This window comes from Pollicipes pollicipes, unplaced genomic scaffold, assembly GCF_011947565.3.
Source record: "Pollicipes pollicipes isolate AB1234 unplaced genomic scaffold, Ppol_2.1 Scaffold_4219;HRSCAF=4965_pilon_pilon_pilon, whole genome shotgun sequence".
Taxonomy (NCBI): Eukaryota; Metazoa; Arthropoda; class Thecostraca; order Pollicipedomorpha; family Pollicipedidae; genus Pollicipes; species Pollicipes pollicipes.
In genome coordinates this window covers 6,979,956-6,992,645 of record NW_023596448.1, presented here as the reverse complement: position 1 = coordinate 6,992,645, position 12,690 = coordinate 6,979,956, and the positions used below count along the sequence as shown (strand labels likewise).

The following is a 12,690-nucleotide window of genomic DNA, read 5'->3' as shown; positions in this document are numbered from 1 at the left end:
AAACACCTGCAAATGTGGACCATTGGCTTTAGTGGTGAAGCGAATAGCGGGCAAATCCGTCTTTCTTAGGTTCATCCAAACCCAGTTATATCTCGATCTTTGCTAAAGACAGATGATGCATCCCGACATTCCTAATATTTAATTTCCTGCTGTCCGAGTCACCGCCTCCGCCCATTCCTGAAATGTATGGGCATGACATGGCGATTCTCCGAAACGCGTTAGTCACACTGTCATGGATCCATGCCATCTTCCGCTGTCACGGCCTGGCATGAGATAATTCAGTGACATTTTTATTCCCGCAGTAATAGATCGTGGTGAAGTTCACAACACAACGCGATTTGAGCGATGACGAATTACCTGCTTAAATATATATTACGTCTCTTCTTTGTCGTGTTTGCCTAATCATGCGTGAAAAGACAAGCTCGTGTATGTGTGTGCATATTAAGGAATTTTATTCAGTAGGCTCAACTATACTGTTACAGGTGCGAGATCATGGTCAGACGCTTCTATAACACTTAAGCCCAACACACGTTCCTGTTGATGTTGTTTCAAACCGGCAACACGTCTGGGACGCATGGGGAAACAATGTGCCTGGTCAGTTGCGTTTTGGTTGATTGACGACATCACCTGCACTTAAAGTAAACTTGAAAGCAAACATCATCATAACTTCGTTAAGTTTAGTGTTAAAGTTAACAAGTCAAAAAAGCCATCGTGTAAACTAAGTGTAAGCGTTGACATTACTTCGAAATGCTCATTGAAATGAATGTTAAGTTAACTTTATCACGAACTGTCCGAAATCAGCACTACAGGTATCTTGGCAAGGCACGGTATTCCCGTGTGGCAATCTGTTTCTGAGGGTCGGGGGCGTTTAAGGGGTCCAACATGCCTGTTGCACACTCCAGTATATTGTGTGATGCAGGGCCGGTGCGCACCCCTGGCCATCCCAGAATCTCCACCCCTTGCTGAAACATCTGCCTGATCTCCACCCTGAAGTCAAAGCGCTCTGACCCAGAAAAATACGGGCTACCCCATAGGCATATGACATTTATGTATGAGAGCAATTCACTTCTTCTAACTGATCTAAATATCCTGCATTTGTCAGCGTCGTATGATCACACGGATCATATCGCAGTGCAGGCGATTCTAAGCCCATGACGATCTTGCATCTGCGTTGACTGGAAACCTGACGAGAGACGAGGGAGCGCACGGTGATGCGCATCAGCGAGTGGGCACCTTCGATTCCCACCCTGATACGGGCAGTTCGTCATAGCTTACATTAACTGACCTTCGGAAAGTTACCGCAACAATGTTGATTGTGAGAGAGAGAATGTGGTTGAGCAGTCTCTAGCAGTGGAGTGATGCAGGAAAGCGCAATTGTAGCACTGTGGGATCCTCATGAGCTTCAAGGAATCCCCCGTTCTTTCCACGGCGTTCAGAAATGGGTGGACAGTGCATCATTATTCAATGAGTGCGAAGGAAATTATGCTTACAGTTCTGATGGTGATAGTCGTGGTGAAGACGGCGGCTATGATGACCGTGGTGTTGTTACATTGATGGAACCGTTTTGGCTCGAAATAGCCGGGATACCATCAATGACAAAGTTTCACGTCAGACGCAACGCATCTTTTTGTGACCCTTGCAGAAGTGGTCGGGTCTCAAAGCGATGGCAGTTCTTCTTGTTTTTACGTCTTCTTGACGCTTGCGGTTCGGGGTACATAGCATGAATGATATGAATATCTTTCAAGAAAAGTCATTTTCGATCTGTCCTTATGACCATCTCTTCGTTAGCATGGACACCGGTCTCAGGTTTTCTTTGCAACCAAAGCTGGGACTTCACTGTTCCTGACGGGTGTAGTGCAGCCAGTAAACGACGTTGAACACCACAAAAGTCGTCGGGAATAGAACTTTGGATATGTTATCGATAACGTTTCCCTTCTTGGCGTGGAACCGTTTTACAAATCCGACCACGAAACCGCGCGTCAGGGATGCCACCGACGGCTTGCCATCCGCCTCGCTGATGACGATGATCTTCGGCTCGCGTTTGATGTTGGTGCCCAGCGGATCGATGTCCGGCGTGATTGTCGCCACCGGCTGGAGCACCGGCACCGGCTTCTTGTCGTCGGCGCTGCTCGCCAGGACGATTTTGAAGTTGAAGGCCAGCGTGAATTCCACCATGGCCAGGAAGACGCCGACGATACAGAAGAACATCCAGACGTCCATGGCCTTCATGTACGAGACGGGCGGCAGAGAACGCTGCATGGTGGTGAACTGGGTGGCCAGCGTGAGGAGTGAGGTGACACCCAGCGACACACGACCAGGCACGTTCTCCACCGGTACCCAGAAGCTCAGGAACGACACAAGCACGATCAGGATCGACGGCAGGTACATCTGCACGAAGTAGTAGCTGAACTGGCGGTCGAAGGTGAAGTCGGCCTGCACGCAGCTCTGGTTCAGGTAGTACGAGCCCTCGTAGAGGTAATCGTAAGAGCAGCTGCTGGGCAATACTGAGCTCAGCGTATACTGCGGGATCTTGAACTTGAAGTTGTCGAATTGAATGCCCGGGGCTTTGAACGAAGTGTTGACGTACAGTCCGTGAAAGGCGTATGTTTCGACTGGAAGGGAGCATACCTGCCTGTCCAACGGAAAGTTGCGGAAGTCGAATGCACAGAAGTTGGTCACGGTCAGTCTCTCGGAGAAGAAGAGCTGAGTTTTTTCCTTGTTTAGCCAAAGACCAGCGTTCCTACGGACGACGTAGTGCCGGATTGCTTTCTTTCCCTGTGCAAAGAATATGTCGGGCATCCAGATTTTGTCCACCAGTTCTTGGTCGACAATGATGAAAGGGCTGTCTTCGCAAACTGGGAATGTTATCCTAAAATCCGTCCAGTACAGGTGAAAGTACATGTCGACTGTGAAGTCTTGTCTAATCTCGTTGATTTCCGTGATGGAAATGATCCAGAATGTTACGAAGATGTTCAGTTGTTGGCCTTTGGTAAAAGGTGGCATATACTTGTCATAGTTCGCCGGCAAGACGTTATAGATAGGCTGTACCCGACACGTGCTGGCATTGGCATTTTCCTCCGCAGTGAGCCTGAAACGGAAGGAAACACAACCGATGTTGCAATTTAAAAAATGCTGGTATCAACTGCAGCTCGCAATGAACGGATGTCAGCTGCTGAACATAACTATCAGGTGTGGTGGTAATGAGACTGCAGCGTAGGGAACACGTGACATCATGTGTCAAGTAATGAATGAAGCCTGGCTAATGAATCGGTTTAAGTATTTCTTACCGTGCAACATCATGCCACAGGATAGTTACACATTGGAGCTGTTAGTTTTTCACGCGATCAACATGAACTGCATTGTAAAGGCTTTCACGGAATGGATAAACCCTTTGATAACTTTAAAGCCTTATCTGATCTCGACGGTTTCCGTACAAAGATGATTCAGGAAAGTATGCATTTGGCAGTTGACTGTTGCTAGTGCTACCACACGTATATATTGGGCAATAGACAGATTTTGGTGCGAATTGTGGGACAACGGTGCGCGTGGGCTTAGAAAGGGGGTTAGAAGCTATCGGTTTGACCTAGACTTGGGAAGAGGGTTAGAAGCTATCGGCTTGACCTAGACGCTTCAACAAATAGCACATGTTGTTACCGACTGTGCTTGCTCTGGTCCTGTTTCGGTACATACCCACAACTTTCGCAACAAGAAAAGCAAAAGCAACATGCCTAGGTGCAAAGGTATCCCAATATATATCACAGTATATAAATAAAACCTGGGCAGTTATGAGTGGGTACGTAACGGGTGGATATGGCTGATCACAAATGGACAATTAGCAGGTGAGCCCGCAACTACATGTGCAGGCAAAGATTATCAGGCGTCCAATAGCCCATATTGACAGGCTCGCACAGAAAGTCCCAGTTGCAACAATTACTATGTGGAACGGAAGTACAAACTTCCCGTTCTTTGCCGATTTTTTGACAGGCTTATCTGCTGTATAAAGACACACATCGCAAACGTTAAAACCGCACTAGCATTTGCCTGTGCGCCCGCGTTTATACAGCATGAATATTTGCCGCAGCAGCTGTTTTAGATTGCCGACCACGTGGTGTAGGGCTTAAGATCGAGCACCTGCGTCCCGTGGTACCGGTTTTAAGTGCCTGAGAAAACGAACTGTTTGTATTACTATAGCATGAGGGCCGTCTGGCAACTGACTAGAGAGGGTTACCGTGGCAACCGTGGTGTGGCACCGCATAGCATGAATAAGACTCCTCCGCGACCATGTCTGGCACGAAGACCAAGAGCGAAGTAGTCCGTGGGTCTGGAATTGCGTTACTGGGCAGTGCGCCCACAGTGTACGCAACAAGCGTGCTCAGTAGGTGCTCTGATGCTGAAAGCGCCAACGCAAACCACTCCAATACGAATTTTAAAAGAGAAAAGGCCGAGAAACCACTTACCATACCATACCTACATATCATTGGTTATCAACATTGGCTGGCGTCATTACGTATTTACATCTGGAAATTGTGTAGGTAGTTTCGGTATAAATAGTCTAAACACGCTCAAAAGTCATCCTTTCCCTGTCGCAAGATGTTGTCCCCAACCGCCGAGTGCACACTCTCTCACCAAGTGATCTGAGAAATTAGCCAGTTTGGCCATCCGTCATCAATACTGATCGTGCGAGGATGATAGTCCGAGTAAGCCATGAAGTTTCCGTAGTGGTCTTCTGCATTGGATTCTGAAGAAGAAGACTTCCAAGGAAACAAGGTAGCGATCTGCCGACCCGCAGAATGAAGTTTTGGAAACTTGCTTGCATCTTCTGCTGCATTCGTGGCACATTTTGTATTTTCGTGCTTCTGGCAGTCACCAAGCAAAGACTACACAAGAACAGCTGCTACATTGGGGAAAAGGCAAGGACGTCGTCCAATGTCCGGCAGGCGGGCACGGCTCCATGTTGAAGCAAATTTGGGGCTATTCAATTCCAAGGTAACTTGAGAAGTTAGCTCAGGCACTTCGATGTACAGTAGTAATGGGGCACTTGTGTGTGCGTTTACCATTGTAGTGTTTTCCATTTATTTTATCGGCGTAATGTGCGTGCACCGTAGGTGTAATCATATCTCTGAGATTGAAGGGGACAAATGAGAGTAGAGAGGAAAAATTAAAGTTTAAAAGCTGTCTGAAAGCCTGCCAAATTACGCTTTGAAAAGGGAAAATGTGATAAGCGTGCATTCTGGGGGGAAAACTGGAGAAGATGTACTGGGTTTGTGTGAGAAATGGAGTGGAAATGTCAACCCAGCCCCCCCCCCCCACACACACACATTGGTTTACACTCATGCGTACATGTACCAGACACTTGGCCTGGGGGTCGGGACGCTCTGGGGCCCGGCTGATGATTGTCTGCTTGTTTGTGGCAGACCAGTTTAAGGGAGCAATTCAACGACCATCGCGCATTTTTGACAACGCATCCTGCGTCGCGACCACATGTCGCATCCTGTGATGGCAACACATGTACCAGACACTTGGCCTGGGGGTCGGGACGCTCTGGGGCCCGGCTGATGATTGTCTGCTTGTTTGTGGCAGACCAGTTTAAGGGAGCAATTCAACGACCATCGCGCATTTTTGACAACGCATCCTGCGTCGCGACCACATGTCGCATCCTGTGATGGCAACACCATCACAGAGTTCACGACGACGCCGTAACAATGACCCGGCACTACCTTTCCCGAAAACCGCAGTCTTTCCCTGTGACGTCCTCACAAGCAGCGCCCCCTTCAGCCCGCACGCCCCCCCCCCCCAACCCGCAGCTTGGGACCGTGCGTCTACTCACGAGTAGGTGCTGTATCCCTCATCGGCAAGGCAGAGCAGCTGCTGAGCCAGCGGCCACAGCAGGGCGGCCCACAGCGGCACCCGCATCATCAGCAGCAACCGAGCGAGCCCGCCTCGGCGACGACGCTGTATGCGGGCCGCGGTCTCGGCTGGGTGCGTTCTCACAGCGTCGACTTATAGCATGTTCGGGCCAGCCGGCTGTCAGACGAAGACCCCGGGCTCGACAAAGAGCTGACGGATTACGGAGCCCCGAAGCGACACTGCCGTCGTCGCCGGGGCCTGTCGAGACAGTGACCGCCTCCTGGTCCCGACATCCAATGTCGTGAATTGATTTTGAGCTCATTCGGCTCGTCAGACGCATAACCGGACGTGACGATCGCTTTCCACTGATAAGCATCGCAATTCTTTATTGCTCACCAGAATTTCGTCATTGGAACGCCGCAAATGGCCTCATTCTATGAGCAAACCCGGTTAGTACCCCCTTTGGTAGCCTCGTGTTGCGGTGAAAATCTATATTCGTTTCGCCTTGATCATCCAAAGACCGCGTTGCTTTTGCTTCGGGTTTTCCAAACTACAAGCTGCATTCTTGAACAGGGCGACAGCTAAAGGTGCTTCGCACTGATTATGATCAATGCCAATCATAGATCACAGACCACGTTTCAGTTATGGCAGTCAGTACACCGCCCACTGTGAACCCATGCACATACCTCACACCTGCATTTACCGGCGTATACCTGCTATTCAGGAATGCATGTACGTCAGGTCGTCGGGTTGCGTTTCACACTGACTGTGCGACTGCCTCAGGCTGGCTGGTCACTTCATGAATGCAAACCTTAACGAACTGTACTTCAGCTGAAGCGAGCATTGCATATTTGTGTAGGGTTTTGAACTGATATGACCATCTTGAAGATAATTCAGTGCAGTTCACAGACCTACCCTTCTCAAGATCAAAGCCCCTCTTATTTCTGAGCCAAACGCCCGCGAAGATGTGCAGCGCTTTTACGAGAAGATGATTTCAAGGCTATCCAGGCATCCATGACGCCATAATAACGTCATTTGAATTCCGCTGATTCATTAGCCATGCGGCGATCAAGGCCAATAAAAAATAAAATCGTCGATTCGTTCATATCTGGCGTTCGTAAGCGTCCAGATACAATGGCCGTCAACTTTCTCTCAATCAGGTTTGTGCAAAGTATGATGACGTTGTCAAAATTGACGCATTGAAAAGCACACTAAACAGAAAAAATGGTGTGTTCAATCTGATGCGACAGTCTAAGTGTTCAATCTGATGCGACAACGAAGCATTAGGCCAAGCTATTCATCGCTGAGGAAGTGTCTAAGGCAACAAAACAATTTAATTTAGGATGACAACTAATTCATTTGACCTGCGTCAGGTATGAAGGTATATTTATTCAAAGGGCATAAAGGGTAGGGTATTCAAAAAGACATCCAGGGTAGTGATAACACAAATGTGGAACACATAAAGTTAGAGCATCGTGGCAATGTGTAGGTTAGACTTGGTCCAGGTCAGAAATGTTAATTGCCGCACAAGATTGCAGCTCATGGCCTCACCATTCTTGTAAGTTACATCACCACCGCATGGAAAGCTATTTGATAGTTGGCCAACTACTTTTCGTTGTCAAAGACGCAAAGGTGCGGTTCCTTGTCAGTGGTTTGTTTGAGTCCGTGGCAGTTCTGGTCCACAAGCTATATCGTTGACTGGAACAGGGATCAGTCTGTCTAGTGTCAGCCATGACATATATGGAGAGGTGTTGATGTGCGCGTGAATTTGCTGCAGAATTGGCCCACTTCCAGGTTGAGACGGTCGGTTCCCCATCAAGCAAAACTTACCAGAGCAGCAAACAATGTCGACTGTTGCGTGCTAATTAATTGTGAGTCTGCCAGATGCGAAGGGAGTGGCAGTGTGAAAACCAGTATATATCACCAGTGGAACCCGAGAAGACAGTGCAGGGACCTACGAGCAAACGTGAAGAACTCAGGACTCATCAGTGGAAGGCCCCTGCGCGACCAGAGGGTTCGGGGACGTAGGGTGCCCTGACAGGCTAACAGACATGGTCTCCAAATTGAGCGTAGGGTACTCCGCAAACGTGAGAGCAAATAATACGAGCAGCGCTAGATCAAAGTAAAAGGGCCCTCAACATCAAGAGTCAACTTATAGAGCTCCGACAGCAACGCAAGCACCCCCCCCCCTCCTCCTCGAGCAAGCAGGACGAACCCAAGACCGGTGTGAAGGATCCCTAGCTATCCCGAGCGTTTAGGTACTGTAAGTTACCAGACCACTGGCAGCCGACCACTAGCCCTTGGAGTAAATGGAAAGAACCCAAGGATAACATGAGGCGGCCCAGAGGGATTGTGAGTGCTCGTTAAGCTGACGAACTGGGTGGCCGACGACAGCGTAGGTGGCCCGGAGTGATCGTGAGTGCCGTTAACCTGACGAACTGAGTGGCCGACGACAGCATAGGGTACCTGCGTGGCGTAATGGGTTCTAAAACCTCAATCGGCAGCCCTCTGACCCCTTGGATTCCTCACTGAGAGCGACGATTTGTTTTCAATTCGTGGTGCTGAACATTCGCCAGGCTTACCTGGTGCTGTTTGAAAAGTGTTCCGGAACTTCCGGGGGGACTTGAACCCCAGTGCCAGGTGAATAACCCTAACCTCCGCGGCTGGCATGGACCTGCGGTCACTGGTTGATGCCAGCAGGCAGAAACTAAGCCCAAATATGCGAAAACAACATGGCGGGGTTATTTCACCAACCCGTATAGAAAATAACACCTCAAAATTTGCAACTTTCGTCCAGTGGCTTGCACAGACCTGATCGCCAGTCGGCAAAGCCTGACGGAAATTCAGCCACACGCGATGTTTGCACCGCTTCGTTCATTGCCATTTTCTGCAGCGGCAGCCCCACGCCACAGCAAAATCGCTGTGTGGCCTCTATCGATCTCCTGGGAGCTCTTGGGGCAATTTCGCCGGCGAAAAATCTCGAGCCAAGCTGACACGGCCATCCACGGCGCTGGCACCCCGGCCACTCGAGAACCGGCAGCTGAGGCCAAGTTTGTGAGCGAGGGGCGGCCGTAGAGAGGTGCTCAGTTGTGCAGCGCGCTACAAAGAACGTCTGGGCCATGCTGGAGAGAACGTAGCATGTTTTACGCAAGCAGTGTTACCAACAGCTTTCATGCGCTCGGATAAGCGAATAGTCCAACGAAAAATCGCTGTAGTAAAGGACGCTAACCTCGCCCGGAGTACAAGAAGACAACCAGTGGATTCCACGTGCCGTGCCCTGGCAGAGGACATTCAGTCGCAATCACTAACTCAACCCGTAAGTCCATTCCTATTAAAGTCTATTTTATTCTAAAGTATGTTATATATAGATATATGTATATAAATACAAAAAATATACGTATATGTATATATATATATATAAATATATAATATATATGCATATGTACAAATCCTTGAGCCTACTCCTACGCAAAGAAAAAGCCCTAGCGTTTCCTTGCATTTGTCAAAATTGTTCCGCTAGTAGATTAAAAGTGTCCTAAACATTTCATCCGGCTAATTAAAACGAGGTTTGCGGCATTCGGCTATTCCAAAACTGTTCAGTTGTACGTAGCGGTACATGATACCTGTTGCGGTATTGCAAATGGTTTGAGGCCTTCAGCCTCCCTGCAAGAACCATCATTGACACTGAACTATGCATTTAAACGTAAATCCACTGTGCATTGAAAATATAAGACAAGCGACACTCATTTACAGCGCGTAAAGACCCCATCTGAGCTATGTGCAAACATGAGCGTAAAATGGATGGGCTCCATGGATCATCAAACGCCATTTCGAAAGAGTTCGACTTGGTTCATACAGAAGTAACTATCGTAGGATTAGAGGCAAACACAAATAATATAACTATATATCCTACACTCAGTGTCATGCTTTTTGGTATGAACGCCAGCCTTATTCTCTCAAAATTCCCCGATATCCTCCAACTGTCCACTCGGTCAACGAAGGGTTGTTCTGTATCAACCGAACACTGCTAGTAACAAGCATGCTTGTATAACCCTCTCGACGGGCTGAAACCAGAAAGAGACCTGTTGTAGCTGACACATCTCGCTGCACTCACGCTCTTCCAGGCCTCCAAATTAAGGCAACACGAGTCTAAATGAAAACGCATTAGAATAGAAGGCGTCACTACCACTCAACTTCAGACAAAACGCTTCTCTGAGAACACAATTTGCAATGCTTCACGCTCAAAGGTGGTGCTGACTGGGCTCGGGAGAAGCACCACGCCAGCTGAATCAGCTGATCACCTACCGCATGAACTGGTCTGCGGCCTCCGCTCTTCCCTGGCGGCCTCGGGTCGCCGCCAGTAGAGTCCACAGGACCGGCTGTTTAGAGAGACGCTGCTCAAGGACATGTTGCGGCTAAGGGCAACAGGAGTGGGTCCTAGAGAACCCTCCATCGTGCTGGTGCCAGCAACGACCGTGGGAAACGGTCAGCATTGGGCGCTGCGAGCGGCTGCAGCACCCGCGGGATGGGCGGACACCCGGCTCCTGCTGAACACACGTCCATGTTCCATCTCCTTTGCAAGGCGGCATGGATCGACCCCACCTATGGCCTCTCTGATCCCGAACGACACTGACACTGACACTGACACAGGTGTTGCGTCAGGGACAAAGCTGCTTAATCTGGCAAATCTGTAAAGAATGAACTATACGGGCAGGTCTGGCAAAGCCTCCAGGTTATCGATCAGCATGCAACGGGACTTGTGGGGCTGGTGCCTGTGCACTGGGACTTGTGTGACTAGTGCCTGTGCACTGGGACTTGTGGGACTGGTGCCTGTGTGCACCGGGACTTGTGGGACTGGTGCCCGTGTGCACTGTGACTTGTGGGACTGGTGGCTTCCGTCCAGACGCGTCCCTTGAACACGGCGCATGTGGAAACGCTCGTGGTTAGTTCTAAGATCCACGTATGTGACCTGGAGCCGACGCCGCTGGGGCGTCTGGACACGGTCGCTTTCACTAGCGCGCGTTTCTTCAACACGTCGCAGGGCAGTTGGGAGTGCTTCCGCCCGTTTCTGTGGTCTCCGCGCGTGCCTTGAGCACGGTGTTGCTGGGATTATTGCCGTTGGAATACCCTGTCCCACTGACTGGGCTCAGTCCCTGCAGCAACGGCCGTGTTGACCCACAGACGGCGCTGCCTCTCGGCTGTCTGAGACAGTCTTCAATGCTGAAAACGGCATCGCGGTACGATTAACGGTTGCGAGGACGTAAGCTCGCGAAAAGTGATCAGCTGGCCGCTCACACCACCACATCCGGTTATATCCGGATAGATCCGGTTAGTTGAGGCACGTCAGGCTTACCGAATCGATCGCAAGTGATACGCAGATATGTCCGCGTTTTGAGCTGACCTGTGTGATTAGGTTTCGTTCTAAAGCCATCCCATATTAGAGCGAAGCGCTCCTCAGGATGATAACGCCCCGGAACGAGAAAGGTATTAGAGATGCATGGTTTTGATGCCGGCACAACAGCAGGTACTTAATCAGTACCAGGAGCGGGAGCTTAACCCCCACCGGCTACGTTAGGCTGGTACTCAAGCTGACCATGCCAAGCCCTTGCCATTAGCAAATAACTTCGGCCCGCTTGGGATGTTCTGCATCAGCTTACAGTAGCTTGCCGTAACAGGTCTACTAGAGCTTGAGGTACTAGCTCTAGTAATTACCAGTGCTTATATTCGCAGGCACCGCCGTCTGATGTTAACGCATTTATCCAGGTCGGGGTCATGGAGAACCCACATTTCTAAGCTTCATGATTTGGTTACGTCCTCTCCCCAGTTGCGGCGAGGCACGTGTGGGCATACGGTCCACGGAAGACGGGACTAAAAACTGCCTAGCAGAAGTTACCCCAAGGGATGCGATGTCAATCGAGAAACACTTGAGCGGCAGCAAAAGAAGAGTATGGCCAGAAGTTGATTTTCATTGGTGCCCGTGAACAAAGCCTTAAAACATAGGTCGTTCTCGTTATCTTCTATATAACAACCATTGTTTGGCACATCTGTTTGCCCAGTATCTTCTCTAACAAGGTGGGTCAGTTTTTTACAGAAAGACTCAAAATGCGTAACAAGCAGCCGGTAGCTAAAACCTATTTTGCTCATTCCAAGTGCTATCGATTACCAGCGTGCCCACAACAGGCGGGGAATATGTCTGGTAAGGAAGAAAAACCGCATACAGGTCCATCGGCCAGAGGACCGTTCTTAGCTCGTCGGTTGCCCAAATGTACGAGCTACTCCAGGAATACAAATTCGTTCGTTGCAGCAAATCCAAATGAGATAAATTCTCCGCCATTGCCTGATGCAAATTCGCAACAAAGGATCTAAAATTGTATTTTCAAAGCCCATATGATAGTGGCGCCTGAAGCCGCTACTGGACCTCGGAAAACGTCTCCCGGCGCGCTGGCGACACGCCCTTTCAACGGGACGGAGCACTTCTGCGATAGGAGGATGACGGCGGCCCTATTCCGGAGTTACATTGGATAAAAAATAACTTTCTGCCGGGTGCTCCGATTGAATCTCCATATATCTGGCGCCGACACGCTCACCACCATGTTGCTGTCTGCCCTGCGGCAATTTATGACCCCGCCGGGCCCACGCAAGTAACGCGGCGGAGGGGTGGGCGCGGATGCTTCGCACGCGCCGTCGATGGAACTGGGTCCGAATCCTAGATTAGCTCGGATATGCTTTAATAGAAAAGCCTGTTCAACTATTCTCGCCATCCCGCCGCATCTTTGCAGAGAAGTCTTGTGAGAGTTTTGCGGATTTTGTCATGAAAAACAAGGAATAAAATTGACTAAATCA

General features: G+C 49.6%; 1 protein-coding gene across 1 annotated transcript; it reads right to left on the bottom strand.

Moving 5' to 3' along the window:
* Positions 1 to 1,833: 1,833 nt before the first annotated feature.
* Positions 1,834 to 2,799, bottom strand: LOC119095739 (glutamate-gated chloride channel-like). Its single transcript, XM_037218592.1, has one exon. The coding sequence runs from the start codon at positions 2,797 to 2,799 to the stop codon at positions 1,834 to 1,836; it is 966 nt and encodes a 321-aa protein (XP_037074487.1).
* Positions 2,800 to 12,690: the final 9,891 nt, after the last annotated feature.

What these genes read in the sequence shown, in the direction of transcription:
- LOC119095739 (XM_037218592.1), bottom strand. Translation starts at nt 2,799, where the DNA reads ATGCCCGACATATTCTTTGCACAGGGAAAGAAAGCAATCCGGCACTAC.